This window comes from Tribolium castaneum, chromosome 1 (assembly GCF_031307605.1).
Source record: "Tribolium castaneum strain GA2 chromosome 1, icTriCast1.1, whole genome shotgun sequence".
Lineage (NCBI taxonomy): Eukaryota > Metazoa > Arthropoda > Insecta > Coleoptera > Tenebrionidae > Tribolium > Tribolium castaneum.
Genome location: NC_087394.1, coordinates 33,010,875 through 33,033,813, shown reverse-complemented (window position 1 = coordinate 33,033,813; position 22,939 = coordinate 33,010,875). Strand labels below are relative to the sequence as shown.

General features: G+C 36.4%; 6 protein-coding genes across 8 annotated transcripts; 2 read left to right on the top strand and 4 right to left on the bottom strand.

Moving 5' to 3' along the window:
- Positions 1–303: 303 nt before the first annotated feature.
- Positions 304–3,625, top strand: LOC103314829 (hypothetical protein). Its single transcript, XM_008201853.3, has 3 exons — positions 304–752; positions 807–992; positions 1,040–3,625. Exons 1-3 carry the CDS (start codon positions 618–620, stop codon positions 3,218–3,220), a joined length of 2,502 nt encoding a protein of 833 aa, XP_008200075.1. The 5' UTR covers positions 304–617; the 3' UTR covers positions 3,221–3,625.
- A 28-nt stretch (positions 3,626–3,653) lies between these two features.
- On the bottom strand, positions 3,654–6,424 carry gcl (germ cell-less). Its single transcript, XM_962690.4, has 7 exons — positions 5,948–6,424; positions 5,672–5,892; positions 5,277–5,428; positions 4,922–5,225; positions 4,667–4,868; positions 4,401–4,619; positions 3,654–4,321 (listed from the first exon to the last, which is right to left on the bottom strand). Exons 1-7 carry the CDS (start codon positions 6,082–6,084, stop codon positions 4,108–4,110), a joined length of 1,449 nt encoding a protein of 482 aa, XP_967783.1. The 5' UTR covers positions 6,085–6,424; the 3' UTR covers positions 3,654–4,107.
- Positions 6,425–6,627: 203 nt separating this feature from the next.
- On the top strand, positions 6,628–8,006 carry LOC656058 (uncharacterized protein). Its single transcript, XM_962613.4, has 4 exons — positions 6,628–7,254; positions 7,302–7,574; positions 7,623–7,733; positions 7,780–8,006. Exons 1-4 carry the CDS (start codon positions 6,790–6,792, stop codon positions 7,966–7,968), a joined length of 1,038 nt encoding a protein of 345 aa, XP_967706.1. The 5' UTR covers positions 6,628–6,789; the 3' UTR covers positions 7,969–8,006.
- Positions 7,993–10,047, bottom strand: TRAM. Its single transcript, XM_962533.5, has 6 exons — positions 9,548–10,047; positions 9,315–9,479; positions 8,934–9,262; positions 8,591–8,700; positions 8,250–8,543; positions 7,993–8,202 (listed from the first exon to the last, which is right to left on the bottom strand). The coding sequence occupies exons 1-6, from the start codon at positions 9,674–9,676 to the stop codon at positions 8,114–8,116; spliced, it is 1,116 nt and encodes a 371-aa protein (XP_967626.1). The 5' UTR covers positions 9,677–10,047; the 3' UTR covers positions 7,993–8,113.
- Positions 10,048–10,689: 642 nt separating this feature from the next.
- LOC655901 (putative lysozyme-like protein) lies at positions 10,690–12,789 on the bottom strand. Of its 3 annotated transcripts, none has more exons than XM_971050.5 (4): positions 12,629–12,789; positions 12,304–12,546; positions 11,997–12,210; positions 10,690–10,925 (listed from the first exon to the last, which is right to left on the bottom strand). In XM_971050.5, the coding sequence occupies exons 1-4, from the start codon at positions 12,693–12,695 to the stop codon at positions 10,772–10,774; spliced, it is 678 nt and encodes a 225-aa protein (XP_976143.2). In that variant the 5' UTR covers positions 12,696–12,789; the 3' UTR covers positions 10,690–10,771. The 3 variants fall into 3 exon arrangements, with proteins under 3 accessions (XP_976143.2, XP_008200072.1, XP_008200073.1); XM_008201850.3 differs by having other exon boundaries at positions 11,997–12,189; XM_008201851.3 differs by having other exon boundaries at positions 11,997–12,144.
- A 1,895-nt stretch (positions 12,790–14,684) lies between these two features.
- On the bottom strand, positions 14,685–22,928 carry LOC655815 (protein BTG1). The gene is made up of 5 exons (XM_962375.4): positions 22,581–22,928; positions 19,611–19,808; positions 16,949–17,137; positions 16,654–16,891; positions 14,685–16,596 (listed from the first exon to the last, which is right to left on the bottom strand). The coding sequence occupies exons 2-5, from the start codon at positions 19,730–19,732 to the stop codon at positions 16,477–16,479; spliced, it is 669 nt and encodes a 222-aa protein (XP_967468.1). The 5' UTR covers positions 19,733–19,808; positions 22,581–22,928; the 3' UTR covers positions 14,685–16,476.
- Between the last annotated feature and the right edge of the window lie 11 nt (positions 22,929–22,939).

Below are 22,939 nucleotides of genomic sequence, written 5' to 3'. Positions count from 1 at the left end.
TGCCAGATGCGCAAGTACATTTTTACAGTAATTTTTAACTAATGTGACGACATCTAGGTGTGGGATCTAAAACTAAGTATAATTTTATACAATAATAAAGTAACCTATAGTTTTTAGCGCCACCTAGGCGCATTATTGTTAAACATAGTTGCTCTTACATAGTCTCCTTGATTTATAAAGACAAATTGGTTCTTTAGTGGCCTTAGGAGGCCATGGTTTGTGAAATTAAAAACAGTGAACTCCCGCCATTTTGGCTCTGAAACGGCGGTAATTTTGAATTTGACAGTTGGGCAATGTCAAATGCGGCGCCAAAGTAACTCCTTTGGCATTTTTGTAGCCAAATGAGAGAACCACAACAAACGGGCGTAAACACTTGACTAAAAATTGCAAGTATGTTTGCTAACCCCTGAATGGCAATCCTCCGTTGAAAAGAGCGGTTCCTGCCTCCTGTCGGTTCTTCAAATAACATCAAAAATGGCGGACGACATGGTCAACATGTCAACTTGTCGGCGTTTTCTTTGAAAAAATGTAAATTAAGTTTGTTTAAATGCATCACAAAGTGAGTTCCAATCGAATTAGTTCGCCCCGACAGCAATTGCAAAAATAGGGTGCACACCATGAACGCCCCAAACCCCTCCGGGGACGCTTGCCGTCTCTGCGATGAAAATAAAGATAAAATGTACAGCATTTTCTGCAAGAACACGCAAGGCCTGCAAATACTGCACCTAATCAAAGAATGCTTGCCTCTTATTGTAAGTAGCGACCGCGTTCACCGTGTGCACACTTACGGCATCCGAAACTTCCAGATATATAGAACAGACCCCCTTTCTAAGCACGTTTGCGAGGAATGCTTCAGCAAACTAGAAACGTTTTACAAATTCAAGAAAACTAGTCTAGACACGGCCGACAAACACAAGAAGCACCTGCAGAGCACGAGGGACGGCGGCAACAAACGCGTCCAGCTGTACCTGGGCTGTGAAGACACCGAAATGGTAACACGTGCCCCTTTTGCCCCACTTACCCCAATCTGTGCTTTCAGAACGAAGTCAACATTCCCACCCACAGTAGCATAGGCACCTCAACGGACGACCTCACAATATCCTGTCTCAACTGCAAGTCAACCTGCTTCGACTCCAGCACCATAAACAGTGAAGTTGAGTTGTGTGCCGAGTTACATAAAGCTATAACAGACTCTCTGAGTGTTAACAAACTGGTGACTTCGTCCGAATCCGAGAAGGTGCTCCGGAGCCGCAGACGAAAAAGCCAAGCCTTCTACCACGAACTCGACGACTCACTTTGCAGCAGTTTAACCGAATTCACAAACACTGAAAGCTCGCAATGCTACGAGGAGTATCACACAGACGTGGAGTCGTACGACTCGGACAACGAGGACCTGAACAGGGCGAAACGGCGCAAACTGAACGATTCTGTCGTCAGCAAGGACAAGGCCAAACGCGAGCTGGACGTCCAAACACTTAGGGAAATTTACAAGGACGAGACCGAGGCCCGGTACTTCCCCCTCAGTCTGATGACCCTCGCCTTAAACGTGGTGAACAAACGATTAGTCCCAGGCCACGAACCCTACGATTTCTACCAAAAGGTGGTCGAACCCCAATGTACATACTGCAATTTACAGTTCAAAAACTCCAAGTTGTTGGCGTTGCACGAAGTCGAGCACATCAACATCGAGCTGGGGGAGAAGGTGGACAACCCCATCCCCTGGCACGAGTCACGCGACGACGCCCACGTGCGCAACAAGTGGCTCAACAGCTACGACGAAGTCGAGGAGCCAGAACCTGGCGATTTCATGGAAGTCGAACCACCGACAGCTGGTGATAGTTTACTCATACCCGTGGGCACGGAAATCACCCAAGAGGAGGAACAAATCACCAGTGACATACTCCTAGTGATGGCCAAACCAACCGTTCACGGCATCCCCTTAGCCGAGTACTCCAAAGAAGAACGCAAGAGCTTCTACAAGTCGATGAAAGTCGGCGGTGTTAATAAGAAGTTCTGTCCCTTGTGTCGTTACAGCTTCAAGGATAACTGGGCCATAGAATCACACTATTTCTCCCTTGCTTGCTATTACACGTGTCGCTACTGCGGCATGCGTTTCAATAAACAGCGGCATCGGTTCGACGAACACGTCAAAGAACACGAGGAACAAGGAGACCCACTTTCGACAAAAATTTACGCCGCCAGTAAACTAAACAATTTCGTCCCGCGTGAAATACAACCCGATAAAGTTAAGAAAAGTAGCGAAATGCCACAACCAGTCGTTAAAGTAAAGACGTTCCCGCGCAAAAGCTTACAATCGTCTGGTATTAAAATCAAAGAGGAGAAGCTTGATTCCGACGACGAGAAACCGCCCCCCACGCTGTCCAAGGCCCCCCAAGCCGCCCCCAAAACCACCAACCAGGCCTACTTCTGCCGCAAATGCTACAAAGTGTTCTTCAAACTGGACGAGTTCAACATCCACAGCAAGAACTGCGACTACAACCAGTTCCCGCAAGGGCGCACCAAATTCGCGCCCCCCAGCTCCAACGGCGAGGTGGTGTCCCCGACGGGGCGCCCCATGAGGCACTGCGTGCGCGAGACGACCTACAAAGACGACGAGTCGCGGGAATCCCCCACCCAAACTTTCGTCTGTTTCATCTGCAACACGCCGTTCCCCACGATCTACTCGCGCAACAGCCACATGCGCATCCACAAGGGGGAGACCACAGCCCCCACGAAGCCCACAATGACGACCAGGACGCGCCAAAGTTTGAACAATGAAACCACTTACCCCAATTATATCAAGCGCGAGCCGCTGGAGCCCGAGATACAGATACACGAGAGCGAGCAAAACAATTATAAAAATGATTCGATCGGGGCTGTTAGTATAACCCCCATTTCGAAAAACCCGAATCAGAAAGCCACGATTAATCCGAACATCATGAAGTTGGTTCAGAACAACCCACATTTGACGATTCGGGCGAATAGGTCGCCCGAGAGACAACCGGCGCCGTCGGCCAGTAACGCGAATAATGCCTCGGATTTGGATAACAAGTCGTACAAGTGTTCGAGCTGTTGGGAGCCGTTTTCGAACAAGTCACACCTTTATTTTCATAAGAAAAATCAGTGTGAGGGGTCGAAGTATCCGTGTCCGTTTTGCAAAAAGCGCTTCGGGACGGAGGCGGCGTACAGTTCGCATATTTTCTACAGCCATCCCGAGTAACTGCATTCCATGGGGGAAAATACAAGTTGCTGGTTTTATTCGGAATTTTATGGTCGCAAATGCCATTACAGTTTTATTTGTGATATATACGTAATTAGTTCAAGTGATATCTTACTTCTGATTTACACCTTCTCATCGTGCGTGGATCGCTTAATTAACTTTACCTTTTTTAATTTTATTTATTTGTCAAAAATACTCGAAATTTCGAAAGATCTACTCTATTATTTATTTGGAACATTTGGTGTACTTTTTACAGTATTTTTGTTCATGTTTAGGTTAAGTCGTTTCCTATTATGCTAAACGTAAGTTTAAATTTTTGTAAAATTAGAGTAAACTCGTAGCTATATCATGTATGTAAATAATCATGTAACAGGTTTATGACGTGAATAAACACTATATTTAGTACTTGTTCGGTTCAGTTGATTAAGACAAATTGTTATAATCCACCGTTTATTTAGATGACAAGCGTAGTGACTAGGTGTTAATAAGAGCACTTTCACATCTTAAAATTAGGTGTAGAAAGTTTGTTAAATATTTTACTTAGAAAATTAACAAATGGTAACTGTTATAAAGCTTTTAAATAATCCTAAATAGGTACTACGCCTAGAATACCTAATTTAATCTCCTCGTTTAAAAAAATAACAGTATTAAATTAGTAAATCGAATTTGATATTTTTGTTAGCAATCACAAAACACATCAACTGTAAACAATAATATCAAAAATATTGCAATATTTTGATATTAAAGTTTGATTTGTGAATAAATTTGTACGGAATTACTGAACTCACCCTCATGCAAGAACACAAAATCTCTCCATACCTACTAACCCACTACGTAACAAATACTGTACATAACAAATAAATGCAGACGCAAAATAAATAACCACGTTAGGAGACAGTTTGCACGACCTCTTCCTGATTTATTTCCTGTGAGTCGGGGGAAGTGTACAGTATATTAGCCGATATGATGATAGGATACTCCAAGTCTTTGTCAAGCGCCATTATCTGCACCTCCTCCCCTTTGGCAAGGCTCAGTTTTAGGATCTCTGACTGCTTGGAGTAAACTATCTGTCTTTGCTCGTTCAATTTGACAACGGTTACCCTAAAATCGCAATAAAATTTTTTGTGAGATTGATATTTGTTCTCTTAACCATTTAAAAACACGGGGGTGGACACCATACCTTATAGCTATATGTCTCGAGGTTTGGAAGCTTAACAGTTGCTCGAACTCCGACCTGTGGTTTCTTTTGACAGAGACCGTGTAGCCATCGGTCATCATGAGTAAATCCATTCCGAAATGGAATCCGGTCCACCTCCACACATGTCGCTCGTTCACCATCAAAATCCTGCCACACCTGAGACTAGTCTCCAGGAATAACTCGTTTGAGACTTCGCTGGGGCTGGAAGGCACAGTTACAAAGTGTGATGAATTTTTGTTTGTTGGTACCCCTTATCGTCGTTTTGGTTGACTCTCAAGACCTGCTTCCACTGCTGCAAAACCACCGGATTCAGCCAACTGTGCGGTATGATATTATCGTGAAGAACTAACTCTACGTCCATTTGGTGCGAAATTAAGTTTGGTATTCGAAGACCTTGGAAAACTGGCACAAATTTTCGTCCCTCGTCAGTCAAAAGATATGGCATCTCGTCTTGAAACATTATTGCAATCAATTGTTTTTGTCTAATTAAGTGACTGGCTTACTTTTTCTCGAACAGAAAAAATTGTTCACTTCTTTACTACTCGGAGTCTCGTCGCCCATTTCCGGATGTGTAAGTATATAAACCCAATACTTGAGTAATACATAAATGGAATATTCAGTCTGCATCACAAATAAATCGGGATGTGCTACAAGCTTCGTCATAAGAGGTATAGGAATGCTTTTTAAATTAACTACAGGATGACTAAAGTAATACGTCATTAAATTTACTAAAAACCATTTGAAGCACACGTCTTGCAATTTCTTATCACCGTACTGACATGCCGCATTATAGTACTCCAAAGAAGACTGAAACAGGGGCGTTAGCTGGGTTGTGGGTAACTAGTTTTGGGGGAAAACCTTCGGATTTATTGTTTCTAACATCACTTCCGTACATTTTTCAATTAATCCATCGAGTTGGAACATGGTGGCTGTCGCCAGCGTTGAAACGATTTGTAATGGATTAAGAGTTATCTCACAGTTGTACAAGGACCCAAATACCACTTTCAGTGCTAAAAATAAGAAATACCTTTTTTATATTAAAATAAAATAAATTATATCATAATATTATTAGCTGTGTGCTACTGGAGGGGACATAAAGCAAACAAACAAGTTTCTCTTAGAATCTTATGTTTGCTTATGTAAGCTAAAAACGTAACTTTGAACCTTATGATAAAAGTGCTCGTAAAATTAATTAATATTTTTCCTTATTTACTGCGATAATTGCTCCCATAATTGGGTGAGCTTAGACTTACAGTCGATTGTAATAAGTGGATCCACTACATCGATATGAATATACTTTTTGGTAGCTTCCAGCCACGAGCCCCCAAACATGCTCGCAAAATAGGGGCTCTGACATAAGTAAATCTTGTGTAAATAGAACTCTTCTCCCAAGGCACATACTGTTATGTCCGAATTCTTCCCCTCTTCAAACAGCGCCTGATAAATGTACTGTGCAGTGCTCACTAGCTTTTTCCTGAAAGAAAACCAACTGTCAGGTGGTGCTGCCCCAAAACTGGGGGTTGTTATACCTTTTTGGTGTGTGTAAAGCAATGTCTATGACTTTGTTAACTTCATCGTCTTCCGAATCCGAATATTTTCGCTTCCTCCCAGAAATGTAATTCGTTACGTTGTCCACTATGCTACTACTGGAGTAAATCAGCCCCATGGTGCGACGTAATAACCGCAAACACTAAATTTCGGTTACTACCTCCATTGCAGTCAGTTCAACACACAAAAAACGGTCAAAAAAACTTGAAAAGGTACATCACTGTCAACCCACGACGCTCTCCAACAATAATAAATGTGCAGAAAACTTTCTCTTTTTTGTAATTGTTTATAACATGTGCGACTCGTCGAGCGACACGGAAACAACGCAAACTCTACTGTGGCTCAACTGGACAACTTTTCGTTATCACAACGAGTCACTACGACAATTCCAAACCCAAATTTGGGTTTTATTGCACTATTATGTACCAATTAACACAAATATTGCCCCAATGATGACACTTTACAACTGCAACACCACTGATCAACGGCGCGGTCGCTCCCTGCTTTATCGGCCGAATGATATTAAGCACGTTTCAAGCTTATTAAATTTTATGAATAATAATGCGTTTGAAGCATTACACCATCTTACGCTAATTGTGGTTGACTTTTTTTAAAAATCAGGCAGAACTTCTGCACAGTTTGACCTGATTTGACACTTTGACAGTTGACAAATGTAAACAAGTCAAGTGACAGCAGCTGCCAAACAGAGAGAAAAACATTTTATGGAGAAACACGGAGAAATCTTAGTATATCATCTCCGAAAATAAACTTTGACCTGTTTTTAAGTCAATAAAACCGCCACACCGGAGGTGTGTTTTAAGAAATGAGTGTTATGCAAGGTTTGCGGCATGAGAGATATAGGTTATGTTCGTTTATTTTAAACAAGTGTAGCTCAAATAATAGGATAATTAGCCAATTGTTTGTTAAACCGCAACAGCAAAGACAGTTTTCGTTGCAATCGACTTTTGACTCGATCGCGAAAACCCAAAGTGGCATTTTTAAAAGTTTGTCAGAAAGTGCCCCAGTTGAGTATTGCCAGAAATTTTTGCTAAATGTCCATGATACGACGGGGCTCCCGTGGTGGGCTACCATAATATGCACCACGGTCATGATGCGAGGGTGCGTGACTGTGCCCCTTGCCATTTACCAGAATTACATCATGGCCAAGTTAGAGTTTGTCAAGTTAGAAATGGATGAAATTGCGCAAGAGTTGAAGAAGGAAACGGCAATTGCTGTTAAAATGTATAACTGGGACGAGAAGACTGCGAGAATCACGTTCAAACGATCCGTATTTAGCCCAGTTAGTTTTTTTGCCTTATTTACTTTTAGTTCTAGATTAGGAAACAGTGGCAGGGTTTAATACAGCGGGAGAATTGTCATCCGTTTAAAACCACTTTATTGATTTTTTTCCAAATACCGTTATGGATATCGCTTTCGGTTAGTCTGAGAAATTTGGTTTACATGTTGCCACAGCAAGACACAAGCGCTCAGATCACCTTTACTGAGCTGAGTGTTGGCGGTTTTGGGTGGATCCCCAACCTGACTGTGGTTGATTCATCACTGGTTTTGCCCATTTTGTTTGGTTTACTAAATTTGGCAATTATTGAAGTATTAACCAATTAACTGTTGCAACAAAAATAATTTTATGATTTCCAGATGCAAACTTTATCTAAGATAAATGTCCCGACCAAATTGCAACGATACTTAACAAATTTTTTTAGAGGACTTAGTCTTGTCATGATCCCTGTTGCATCAGCGGTGCCATCAGTAAGATTTTACCGAACTGTTGTCTCAAATAACGGTGTTATTTCAGTGCGTTGTGTTATATTGGACAACTTCAAGTGCCTTTGGGTTCGTGCAAAATTTAGTATTAATTTCGCCAAAAATCAGGCGAATTTGCAAAATCCCACAAACACCAAGTGAGATTGAACAACCCTACCAACACATTCTTCTAGGGTTTAAACAAAAGTGTAGAAACCTAACGAGTGGTTTTAAAACATGATTGGACAATGAATAAAGCCTGAAGTCATCAAAAAATCATATTTATTTTTACAGAAAACAAACAATTCAGAAATAGTCCCCAGCAGTAAAGTCTGGTTTTACAAAATAATGCATGTATATATAAAAAAAGAAATCTTAGAAACAACTTACTTTACTTTCTGTTTGTGTCTTAAAGTCTTATTTGTGTTTTGATCCACTTCGGGGAGATCAGATTCCTCGTTATTAACTTTTTTACCTTAAATCACAACAATTAAAAAGAATCGAGTTATTACCGCAACTTACTTTTTTTCGATTTTTCTTTCTTCTGCACTTTGGGTTTGGGAACAGTGGTGTAGGCTTTATTTTCGCGCGAACGTGCAATTTCTTGATTGATTACGTTAATGGTCAGATACATTTGCAAAACAAGGATTCCTCCCAAAACAGCAAGACGGACAGTAGCAGTGTTGTAGTAACCGGCTTGGATGTCAAGGGGTTGTTGCTCTCCTAAAGCCAAGCCATACCACAGGGTTAAAACAGCCAAGATAATGCTACCCAAACGGGACGAAATCTGTAAAATGTTGGAAACCATTCTGGCCGCTACAATTTGATAATTAGTGCTTGCGATAACAGCTGAAGTATTTTACCCTTTGAAAATTTCTCATCTTTGTCAATTGTTTGGATCAGTTGGGTGATGTGGTAAAACAATTCGGAGCTATGGTGGAGCACCAGGAGGCAAACAAGCAGGCGATTGAAGCTGGAAATAATAAAAAAATCATTAATCAGAAGTCGTTACACGTTGCCTTCGGTTTTGTGGTTTAAAAATATCTTTTAGAATATCTACTAACTTCTCTGCTAAAGAGAATGCTTATTGTTTTACCAAATAACTTTTTTATTAATAATTGCATCGCTTAAAAATTAATTATGAAATGAAGCTTTAATTTCTCTAGAATGCGCTTCATACCAGGTGAATAAGAGCTTATAACTTACTTTAAGAAGTAGGGGACAGCTACAAGAAGCAGAGTTGCAACGCTTTGGACGGCTTTTGATGAATATTCTTCGCGCTTCACTCGTTGGAAGTACAGTTCAGGTAATTCGTGCAGACTGTAGGCAAGTTGTATGATAATGTATAATTTAACGAGGAAAGTCATTGGAGCGGGATAGTCGGACCAAAGTCGTGCAATTTCGGGCAAATATTGCTCCTTCAAGATAATATCAGCCCCCCAGAATGTCGAAATTAGATAAAACACGGTCAATTGGCCACTGGTCGAAAAAACCGCAAGCTTCGACTTGGACAAATGCAGCTTCTTCGAGATTTTCTAAAAGCAATAATTGACAAAAAAATGAGCGAAATTAATGAGAGTTGCTTACATCAAGTCCATATTCTTGGATAATGGCGTGAATCACGATACAGATCAAGCTGTAGAAGAAAACAGCTGCCCAGTCTTTAATCCCGGGACTGTATAAAGGAATCTCCCCAGCTTCTGTTACGTTGTGTTGGAGCGCAATGAAGACTGAAGCTAGGGGCGATGTGGCCTAAGAATGAACATATGTGTGATTTTTGCCCAAATATGTGCCAAGTTATTAATTAAAAACACACTTACTTGGACCATAAGGCCCACCACGAACACCATAGCCACACAGGAGACGATGTCCGCATGGTTTTGGATGATGAATTCGTGGCTCAAGATTGGGGGGTTCTTGTTTGAGTTTTTTCTGACTGGTTTGACCATCTTTGCGCGATTAAAGTTATTTACTAATTAAAGTTGCGTTAAATAGACTATTCTTTTAATAACGGTAGTGTAACTGTAACGGTCTGGTCTTCTTTCTGTGTTCTTGTACTGTTAGCACCACTACAACGCACCGACACCGCTGCTTCCACGACACAGAGTGAACGTATGTTTTGGCTGGTTTTGGAGGTTCTCGAAGTGGTACACAGACACGTAGACAACGTAATCGTCGACGTCGATAAATTTTACGTAGCCACTAAAACACCAGCCGCAATTTTGACAATTACAACAATTGTCAACTGTCAAATGTCAGTTGCGAGTGAAAGGATTGCCGCCAAAGTTTGAAACAGCAATTTTCTGTTCACGTTTCAACACTGGAATTTGTAAAATTGTAATAAAACAAAATTATTATAAAATCAATAACGTTACGTTGCGTAGTTATAGACAGAAGCAAATAAAAAAACTGTTGCTTGATTCATCTAAAAATAAAAATTAGGAATGTTTTTTTTATAGACTTCATAAAAGAATGTAGCTTTAGAATTGTTTTAGGGTTTGCCCTTTAAACAAGAAGTAAATACCTGCATTGCAGAGGAACAACAGTTATTAAATTCCACTTCAAACCTTAAAATAAAACAGGTCACTTGAGACTAACTGCATAAAAACTAAATTTTGTATGATGGATCTGAAAGGCTCTTCTCACGGGTCGATTTTAGTTGTTCAATAAAAGTTCTTACGATAATCATGTTTTTCCTTAGCTGTGCCATACCTTTCAAGCAAAAATCCCTCGCCTGAAGATACAATAAAGCTCGAAACGTCGCGACGAATTTAAAATTGTCGTTTTCCTTATTTTTGCCCTAAAATACCACCTTCGTCCTTTGACATAGTCAGGAAACCTAATATTGTGATAAAAATAATACAAAATCACTGATTTTATGCTGAACATCTTAAACATAAATATCTAAAGGTGTTAGGTGTCCACATAAAAATAAAATGATGTATGTGTTCACAGTCCTGGCTAAGAATCATTTTTTATACTTTATTGTACCGACATAAGACGTATACATAATCCCTAATACTAAAGTTACATAAATGCGAGTACTAGTATTTTCCAGATTTCACAGAATATTTTATTTTTCCATCACTGTCAATTGAAGACGAACTCGAACTAAAGGCTCCTCTGGGTCCTTGAGCGCTACTTGAAACTTTAACACCATTACCAGTATCTTCACCAAAGCGAGAAAATAAAATTGGTCTGAAAAAAAAATAAATTAACAGTCACGTATTCAAATTTATAAACTATCTTAAAGAAATATATTTACACTCTTTAGATGTTCTGAATTCTTACATTTCGCATATTTAATTTTCATTATAAATTATAAAAAAATACTAGTTGATTTAAATTTATGAATTTTTTCAAACAACGGGGAAAAACGTATATTTTCAACTTAAATGGTGGAAATCCGTAAAGAAATGGACCAAGTGAATCAAGTTTTATTATCTAAAACCCTTTCTAATTAATTCTAAATGATTACAATTCTAAAAAAGATAGCTGATTTATAGGGAGAAACATTATGACTAATTTTTAAATGAATTGTCCACTTTTACGGTTCGTTTTTCACTTTCGCTTAATTAATTCAATAGCTGAGTGAAAACGGCATCAGTTACAAAAATTTTGGTCCACTGTAAAAAACACTTCAAATATATTAAGTTATTATTATTAAAGTATTTAATTATTACCATACTTTACATATAGTACGAATGAGTATATCTACTAATTAGGTTTTTATTATTGATTGCTTAGATTGAAGAAGTACACGAATAAATTAAATCTTTATCACTAACAGGTTTTAGTCGTCAATAACCGACTCATACACACGTTTACGTCAAATAAATCATTACCTGTTATTATAAAAGCACTGGAAAAGAACGCAATACTTAGAAATTATAACATGGACATAAATATTAATGTTTATATTATTTCAGTGCTGCTAATTGGGTGAATCCACGTTTAATTACAACAACGTGTTTTGTGCAAAGTTTAATGGATAAATGAATCTTACTATCATATACCTCAACAAACGTTTTAAAGAATTATTAAAAAAATGGCAAAAACCCAAAACTTGTGTATTTAGTTGAAAAAATCCCCACGTATCCACAAATATGCAATACCTGTTTAACAAAGCAAATATTTCTAATAATTCGGTTAAACAAAGGTAGCCTTCACTAAAATGAGTTGTTTAAACGAAAATATTCATTTTTAACTTGAGGCGATTTCGCTTTCATACTTTGATCACAACAATTTATAAACACTGACTCATCTTACCCTTTATATCCGGGTCCCGCCGTTCCGCCAACACCTCCAAAACCTGAGGGAATCCCCGAAGAGCCGCTCGAACTGGAACTGGCGAAAGAATGTGCAAATGCACCGCTTCCGCCGCCGCCGCCGCCACCGGTACTACTGGCAAGTTTTGCTAAGGCATCGAAGTTGCTGTTGAAAAATTCAGCGAATCCAGGGTCTATGAATCCCGGAAAGTAGTCTTTAAATGAATATCACACGATCAAGAAATAGGCCAAAAAATTAGTAAATGTTTCGGCATGCGTGTTAGTCACTGGCTTGAAAAACTATTTACCGCTGCCTCCCTGGAACGGTATGCCACCGCCTCCGGCGCCGCCGCCCCCAGCCCCGAATCCGGCGCCGCTGCTGCTGCTGCTAGACGCGGAACTTTGCGAAGAGGATGAGGAGCCGCCCCCACGTTTTACCCGGAAAAGGGGGAACGATTCCACGTCCCTTTTACTCCTGAAGTAGACGACGTCGGATTTGTGACCATCCTGGTCGATTATGTAGTAGGATTTTGGGACGAATTCGCCTGAATCTGAAATTTGAATTGTAGATAAAACAACAAAAATAATAATTATGGAAGAATTTTGTTATCAAACTAAACACTATTTACTTACAAGCTAAGACACAACTAACTAAAGCCACAAAAATTAAAGTGTTTCGCAGACCCATTGTAAAATACATTTTAGTACCGGCATGTACCGGTGTCGATCTTGAAATGTTTAAACTTTAGGCCTCCCCACCAGATATATTATTCTTCGAAGATGGTTTACAGTTAATTTAAAAAAACACGTACTTGTTGCTGTTGTTATGCAATGCATTTGTTGGTGTTAAAAGCTGTCTATTGTAATTGTTTGATTGGTGACTAATCGGTACTTCCCAAAATCCAATTTAAACAAGACCATCCTGTATTATGCAAAAATACAAGTTGTGTGTCAATGGCCAGCCTTGTAAATTTTTAACTGAAAATAAACATTGGACAAAAAGCTTATTTTGTTTATATTTAGATGAAATAATAAGGATCTCATCAATTTCCATTAACAACCTATTTTTGGTACATTTATATTTTAGTTCATTTTTTGTGTGATATAAAAACTTAATATAAGAATGTTCTGACCACAAATCCGGATTTTGAATTACATTGTTATTGGAAATAAAGCCTTGAGTGATGCGCACAGATATACTGATGATTCATTTTCAATCCAATGACCATCACGAAATCCTTCGTCTTAAAAAAACTGGAAGAATCTCTCGGAGATTCAAGTATGACATTATTTTTCTGTCTTCTTTACGAGTACAAGGTGGTAATTAGAAATTATTTTTACCAATAATATGGAATTTTTTGCATGTGTTTATAATATTTTTGAAATTCTGAACTTACTAAAATGTGATGAAAGCAGTGAACCGGAAAAGTTCAATGTAACCAAAAGTGGCGTATCCACACCTATTGTACACTGTGGATAATTCATTTTATGTTTACTTTCTGTGGCTAATCAGCTTCCTTCCGTTTTAGGCGAAGGTTATTTTTTTAATTTTATTTTTGGACAAATAAACTATTTAAAAACGTACCTGTTTTAAGGAAAATTAAAAGTAAGTAAAACAAAAGTGCAAAATAATTTTTACTTCTTTTTTGAGGCATCTTGTAACAATGAGATTGCGTATTTCTCATATGCAAAAATACTATTCCATACCACCTCTGGGTAATGCATCAAATAATTGCGATAAGATTAACCTTGATTTGTAACAGATTACATAATTTGTTATACAATAAATTGAGTCCATTACAAAGAAACAACACAATTAGATAAATGCCGTATGCAGATGTTTCAAGATAAAAATTTAATTATCCAATTAAAAGAGTTTAGCAAAATTACACCCTCCTTAGATCGGAAAATCCGAACTAAATGAAACATTAAGCTGACAGTTTCCTGTTATATTTAATTTATGTCGCATATCAGAGCGTTAAGGTTCTTGACAAACATTTAAATTCTGGTGTTACCACGTCGAACGGTGAACAAACCGTTACAGAAATTAAATTCTAAAAACCTAAAAAAATAAACTTAGGACAGCCATGTACCAAATTAATGCGTAGAATTGTTTGGACACACGTTCCAGACACAACCTAGACCTGTAATTACCACAAAACAAAGCCGCAGGCAATTATATGGGATTTTAATAAATAAATTTGCAAGTTCGACCCCCTAGATGCGGAACATCTGATACCATCCCGCCAAACTAAACAAAAAATGGTTTTTTCCATCTTATATAAGTTGTAAATTTGCATTAAAGTTGAATGCGTTCATTATTTTAATAAAAGTGCTAAAGAAAACGACAAACTCGTGACTCAATTTCGCCGAAATCTTCCCCAGCATGGAAATTACGCCAATACCAACCGAATATTGTAGCCGAGTTGCAACTCACAACAGCCCCCTTGGATAATAACGCAGTGCCCATATCGAGGAACTTACCTTGAATAATAATAGCCGCCTCATCCTTGCGTGAAATCTCCTGTTTAGTAGACCGTCCATCGCATCGTCGGATTCAACTCCGTCTCAGCGAGTAGTTTTTCTTGTAATTCAATTAATTACTTCGATTTTCAAGTTTTCTGTAGCGGCAACACCTGTTTGTCGTTCGAAAACAAGAATTACAGGAAACGAAATGAAAATGCCAGGCTTTAAATGCAATATTTAACATTAATATATTTCTATGGCTACACAATATATTACATCACTAATATCCTAGATACAATTTCTACAGAAAAGTGTAGGTACTTCAAAGAATTACATACGTGTTGTAAAATTTAGTTAAAAATTTGGAGTTTAGAAGTAAATATCACAATTGTTCAAATTTTAATTGCACTTGCTGCGACGAGAGACAACTTGTACGTAATTCCCAGAAATCCGTTTGTTTAAAATATCTAATACAAACCTGTAACAGGTGGATTAATTAAATGAAACCATCATTCTCTAATTAAAAATTAAATGCAAATTAGCGCAAGCGAAGTAAAAAATTACAAAAATTCATTATAAAAATTTCTATGTTAGGCCTCATTTTGCTAATCCATCATGCTCTGAAACCCTGTTAGTCTTCGTTTTAATGTTTGATATTCAAATAATCCATGTATTAATCAACCTTAGAACCAAACCTAGCATCTATGTATCGTACAGAATCATTAAAAATGTCATTAAGTAACATAACCATTTTCGTATAACACCACTGCTTTAATCACAATCTAGTTTGTACCATTATCAGTCGAAGTTACATTACGCGTAGACTAAATTAGACATTAATACCTTAGGATAATTCTGTACCACATACATTTCCAAATATTCCTATCATAATAACTCTACTGTACAAAATTAATTTACAGACAGATACACTACAGAGACGATGTAATTGGACCACGGAGATTTGGAAACATGACTGGTGGATGCGATATCGCCAAGAGAATTGAAAATAATTGAACCATTTGAATACTAATCATACCATAATGAGAACTTAAAAACTATGAATAACTTTATAAAATAATAGTACGAGAGAAATTACAAGTACAAATCCTTAAATCAAGCGTTTCGTTAAAACAAGCAACTTTCATAGATTAACGATAGATGAAAGTCAAATGATCACAAATGCGTTGGTGGGAATTGCTTCCCGATGACTACCGACAGAAATACAAAAAACACATTTACAATTATATACAAGAGAACATATACAAGACGAAGACAATTATACAAATGATGAAAAACAATATGCGCATTTTGAACGATTCCAACAATTTGTACTTCAACTGTCAAACTATAAGCATGTCATTTTACACAAACAGATACTCCTAGAATTTTTGGCAATTACGATAAAAAATTCAGTCAAATATGTACACAAAATCACATGACTTAGTTGTGGAAAATTATAGAATTCTTTAAGATTAAAGCTAATCACAATATGCAGATTCGATCGAAAACGGGTCACTCACAATGATTAAAAGAACTGCACGTGAGTTTTAACAACTAAAGGAACTAATCTCAAATATACATACTTAATATAAGTAAAGCAAACTATTGTTGATTTAACGTTTTAATTATCGTGAGTGAGAGTTTCCTTAGAGAAAACCTTAAATGAAAATGCAAAATATTGCAAATGGCATTATCTGTCATGACAGAAGTTTATCACAGCAACAAACTTAAAATTACGAAATAAAAGTTCTCATAATACCTAAAAACAAACTGCTTATAGTTTGGACTCGATTAAAATATGATGAAATTACAAAATATACAGATAATGACACGAAGGCACCTGAACTCTATACATATAAAAGTGTAAATTTTAAAGCACCAGTTCGTTCCGAAGGAAGTATTTTGTATACTTTGCAAATATTTTAGTTTTATTCCTGATGGGAGCTGGTGACTTAATCATGAACAATGACCATCTACCATTAATCAATCTTGAGAAAAAAAGATGAGACGAACTACTACACTCTACATACGTTCTTGTAGTGCGTTCTATTCATATTCATGTTTTTATAGAACGGTGGGTTCGTGGGATAGGAGCCTCTGCACAGCTGACGATTGGATCCCAAATTGAAATTCCCCTAAATGACAACATAGCATCAAAACTCGTTTCGTGCACCAACAGAAATAACACTTACCTCATGCGCTGTCTTGACCCGAAACGGCGAGATGAACATGTTCTGGGGGTTACGATATTTATTCGGAAAGTCGGTTGAATACCTTTGATACGGTGGTCTTTGTACTTTACGTAACAGTTTTTCCTGGAGAGGAGTCGAAGGAGGAGTTGAATTTGGAGTCGAATTCTCAGATGAGGAAGAACGGTTCTCTGATGGGAAAGTAGCTAACGTACAGTACGAACCTTCCGATTCGCCAAGTCTGCCACAAAAACACAATTAAGTGACCCGAAACAGGATACTGCCGACTCATCATTACCTGTAGCATACTTCACTAGGGTCAACCCACACCGTCAGTTCAGTGGGCAATCGAAGATCGCTGTAGGACGAACCACATTTGCTGGCAGCACGTTCTAAGGTCAAATCGATGGGGCTGACACCGTTGATGCGGATGCATCGGTATGCCTGACCCTTGGTTGGCAGTTCCGGAAACCAATGCTTCTCAAATCTGTCGTAATCGAAAAATTCGTCAATTACGTGATCGCTGGGATTATTCAATTTCGGAATTTGAAATGTTCGGATCAATGAGTAATTATCGCGCAAAAACGCACACGAAGCTGATCAATCACAACCCGTGACGCTTTACTTTCAATGTTAGTTACAGAAGTTATGCTTAAAATTTTACTACGCTTCAGTTATTATGACTGGTCTGTTTACTACCATGGGAAACTATTTTTTCGACCTTCTACTAATTTTAAAACAACACAGAAAGACACCGGTTGTTATGATACAAGTTTTGGGCAATAATCATTTGCGATCCTAGAATAACAAAGAAGTTCAAGGTTATAGCTATGATTTATCAGTCCGAACAATCACAAACTTATTGATGTTTAGAAAACTGGTGAAAGTAATGCATGTCAAAAAGATAAGGATCGTTAAATTTATTGGTACAATAAAGATAAGGTGACTTTTTGTATTATTTTCAAGCTTGGTATTGTCAATAATAAGGTATTGTTATAAAAAGAATGGTAATGTGTATATTATTCTCCTAGGAATATGGCCAATTGAATTAAATTGAAAATGTTCGACATTCACAAATGAAAACTTTTACTTTTAATAAATTAAATTGGTGTAAATTAAATTCAATATACCTGGCGTTAAGTAACCAACTTTTTATGACATTTCCTATTTCAATAACTAGAAACTTACATTTTTAATGATAATAAACCCAAAATTTTAATTAAATGATTATCATTGTTCACAACACGTATGCATATTTTTATTCAACCACAATTGCCTTTACTCCTATCAGCAAGTGAAAAAGTATTCTAACCAATTTCCTGCCATTGTTACGTTATCATACCACTGACTGTTATTTTTTGAAATATTTTTCATTCTTCACCACAATTTTGTTTCTTTTCTCGTTTATTTGAGAGTTTGAAATGTATGACAAATAATCAAAATCATAATCATAATCATCTTTGTCGAATTATTAATTTCAAATTACATTGTAACCCAAAAAGTGCCACATTTTAAAGTTACATTAAATTATTTTTATGGTCAACATCTTCGTTATTAACATAAAACATGTGTACTTAATTAGACAATAAATCAGAACAAAAAAGAAAACCACCAAAGTGCATTCTGACAAAATTATTATTAATTAAATCAGTCCTAAAGTGTCCACTTTCTACACAAAGAGTTTTTGTTTTACAAGCAACGAAAAGACTATTTTCTTCCGCAAACGCATTTGCTTCTATTTCTGGCACGCCTTACCAAATTTAAGATAATATTCGTACGTCTAACCTAGTTTTATTCTTAACAAAATATTTTATTTGAAGGTAAATGAGGGCATTTTCATTGGAAAAGTTTCGAAAATGAGGCATCCTTTACAGAAAATTACCATAGTCATTTCCGAAAGTATGTCAAAGGTTTCATAAATTTTGACTTGTGACAATGATTTAAAACGCCCTTTTTTACACAATAAAGAAAGTTCCACATCAACAAGATTGTACCCATTCAAATAAATTATACAATGAAGCTTTTCATATGCTGGTTGTTCGACACTAATTCGTTATGTTCTTGCATTATTCTTTTGTTTGCTACTTTCACTACTGTTTAAATATTAACTTTTGTAATAATACGTACACATTTAATCCTCAATTTAAAACATTTATCAAATGTAATGCGTCAATTTAATTACTTGCAAGGAATAAATATTTAAACTTTAAATGTGTGGCCACTTTATTTTATAAACAGTTTACGTAAAATGTGAAACTAAAAACGTTAATTTAAAATGAATGCAGAGAGTTTCGTAAGTCTGAATAATTTCAGTCAGATTTCAGGTTACTGATGCTATTTACTCACAAAAAACGCTGTTATATCATGGTCTTTATTCGATCAGTTGTTACCATGCAGAAGTCTATTTCTATTATGCAAACTGTTTAATATTTTAATAATTCAATCGGTTTAATCAAAATATTTAGCCATACCTGTTCACAATTTAGTGATGTAATAATAAATCGTTCCGTAAATTTTAAATCTGTTTGCCCACAAAGCCCAAAAGACAAGATAAAAATGATAAGATAAAGTTTTAAAAGAAACCTACTGGAACAATTTAACGTTCTCCGCTTCTTTGTTAGGTCTTGGATTATTATTTCAAGTAAACTCTCAAGGCTTTCTGACGTTTTGTTACATAAAAAATTAATTACAAATTACTCAATCTGGACCTTTAAACAGTCGCAAAGTTAAATATCGTCGTACTACATTATGATACGTAAATAGTACGCGTACCTTTAACTGAACCATACGTAGAACAATAATATTTAATCTACAAAGTCAAAGTTCTTGCTATTTAAAGTAATGTTTACAAAGTTCGTAGGCACGTATTGTTATCAGTTCACTATTCAGCTAGTTGTGTTACTTGACTCGATGATTAATAGCGCGCAGAATGAAACTTGATGAATAAAAAAACAACTTACCTTTCCATGAGAAGTTCGGTTAGGTGCTTTTTGAAATTTTCGATTTGGTCTTGAGGGAACTTGTCGCTTTTCTCAATGAACCTTATAAAGAACATAACAGCAGCTAAAATTTCTTCCTTCATTTCGTATTCTAACAAAATCCTTCACATCAGGGGAGAAAATGAAGACGTAAACCGAATGAAAGTTACCAAAGGTTATCTGAAAGGAAATGACGGCTTTGTTACAACTTTATCGCACTTAGATTTGCACAAAATTCTTTTCACTTATTTTACAATACGCAGTTGAAAATTGCCATGTAGGTGCTTTTAAAAATTAGATTAACGTTCATTTGATAACCTCGCATCACAGAGATTGATTAATCTTAAATTATCTGCTTTTTCTTGCGTTTATTTTTAACCCACTCTGAAGGGGAACCTGAAGTTCAAATCCCAAATCACGGCAACAGTTGCACACAGAACGATTTTCACAGTAATTACGGTTTGTCACATGATAAAAATTACACCGATTTAAAATTTAATCTATTCAGAATGACTCTGATAAAGGTCTGCTTACAAATTGTTGCGATCTCTTCAGAAATGACGTTTAAAACTTAATTGTTTGACATAAAAAACAGAAACAATCGTTACAATTTCCCCAAAAATCGACCCCGCATTTAAATAAATAGGGTCAAGTGAACTAAATGTGAGACATCCGCTTATTTAGGCAAAACTAGACTATGCTGAACATCTGTCATAAAAGAAAGATGTTATTATGTCCCAGCAGAGTGGAAATTTCAAATTACAAACCGACTTCAAAACGTTTCCAGCAATATTTTCGCCTTGAACCAAACGAAAAAACATTAGCACTTATAATTAGAAAACTCTTTGCTCACAGATTATATTTGTAAAGACGACTTACAAAATAAATGCAGCGAACGAGAATGGTTTGTGGTGATATCATGAAAAGTAAATTATGGGCCCCTATTATCTTTAGTCTTATTATTATGTTACATTATGTGATCAAGTTTTTATTGGGTAATATTTTGTTGCTAGCTGAACCGAAATACAATCTCATACAAAATGGCAGATCTCAATTTGCAACAGAAATAAAAGATCTGAAAAAGATTGAGATCACGATTATTGAAAATCCTTTTTGTACGTGACGTTACTCACGAGTCCGTCAAGGAGAACTGAACTGCTGCTCAAAATGCAACCACAAGATCATTATGCCAAAAAAGATTATTCTTACCTGTAAACACATACAAATACGGGTTTTATTAATACGGCTGGAATTTTTCCGTATTTTGAAAAGTCGGAATTTCCAACACATTTACAAGAGTTGCCATTTTATTTATTACATTCTGCTTAGAAGTTAAACACATACTTCAGACCAAAAATCATCTAATCAGAAGCCTCAAAAATTACACTTTTTTACTCTTTTGAGAAGTTTTCCTTAAACTTTGCGTTTTTAATACCAAATTTTTATTTTTATTGGTAGTTTTGGAAGAGTTTTTTTTTGTGACGTGCAAAAACAAAGAATATGTATTGATGTATTGCGATTACATATCCAAAATGTTAAAATAATAAGTAATAATAATAATATTTCAAAAATTAAGCAAAATCGACCAATAAATAAATGCAGAAAAATAAAGGGTGTTTCATTAATAAACTTTAACTCTGTTTAAACAATTTTGAATTTAAATAGCGAATTAGAAGTTTCTTAATTTCAATATAAATTGTCTTAACTGTCCTCAAAGATTTTAATTAAATAAAATTACAAATTTCTAATCAAAAGATACGTTTAATGATTACGATGTTATCAGGCCCAAAAATTTAGGACGCAGATGCCTGTTGACATTAATTTAATTATTTTTGTCGATATTTGTTTCACGAACTACACTTACAATTTTTGTAAACAGATTTCGTCTTATTGTTGATTATTTGAGCGACAGTTTTTAATTTTTGGCTCTTAATTATCAACACCTTTATCGTTGTTTGTGTTTGTTACATGATAACCTAACGATTAACGAACAATTAACAAATTTTTTCGAGTTACTGATGAAGTATTTATGTAATTAATGTGTTAAATAATAATCAATGTACAAGTTGGCAAAAAATGCTTTGGTCGAAGTCATTAAACAAAAATTCTGCTTTTATTGTGCAATGTAAATATTTTCTTCATTGTTCGGATAGAAAAACAGTACAAAGATAAAATATTTTAACATTTTTCGATAAAACAGCAATTTAAATGTTAAACATTCTTTTCATTACAAGGTACAACACTTACAAAGGTTATTCATTCGAGGAAATAAATGTAAAGTAGGGATGGCAATTCCTTGAAACTTAAACATTTCAATGCAGTATTTTGTACAAAACTAGTAAATACAGCAAAAAATTTGCATTTGCAAATAATGTCAGAACCCAACCCCAGACCAGTCCTTCTTGTAAAATCATTGAATTATTTTGGGAACAGACGTTAACGTGAAATAAAGTAGTCATTTTTAGAACCAGAATGTCCGAAATGGTTCTAAAACCGTCTGCTCATTGAAACGTATTTACAAACAAACCCAGTTGGGGCTTTTTACAACATCTGCTCCTAGCAATGAAATTAAAAAAGCAACGCTCTCAAGCACAACAAAAATACCTTCCTGCCTCATAAACTCTACAATGAGCGGATTTCTAACATTAGCAGGGGTCATATTTTTGGGAAAATTGGGCATCAGTAGGCCACAGCGTGCACCTACGAAAACAAAGAACTGGGCAAATATAGGTTGTGCCCCCCAGGAGCAGCAAAAATTATGAAAAACTACGCAGAACCAATCGTCTGGAACACAAATAACGAAAAAAAGCAATAATTGTTGCGTACTTCGAACGTATTGCGTTCCAACGTTAATTTTATGAAACACTTTTCAAGGAACTTCTGGTGACATATTTGTTCAAGTTTCACGCAAAAAAACAGCATTTAGCACGGCTTTTTCCGCACAATACTTACCTGAATTCGTGGACGGTGATGTACAGAAGCACTAGGGAAAAAACTGGCATCGAAAACACAAATTTTGAAGAGATTTTCGAAAAAACAAGGCGAGAATCAACAAACCAGTACAGTATTAGGACACGAATCGGATGTGAGTCACAACAAAAGCACAAGTCAGAAATCATCTGTTTCCTAGCGCGCGCAATTTGAAATCGACGTCACGCGATTTTAAAAAACACGTTATTCGGGCTGATTATCGACGATTTTAATAAGACAGTTGATGAATTTTGGAGCCCAAACTGATAACACCCTCTTATCTAAAGCCGAGTTGTTTGTTACGCTCTAAAATAAAACCTTATCACCGTATTATTGCAACG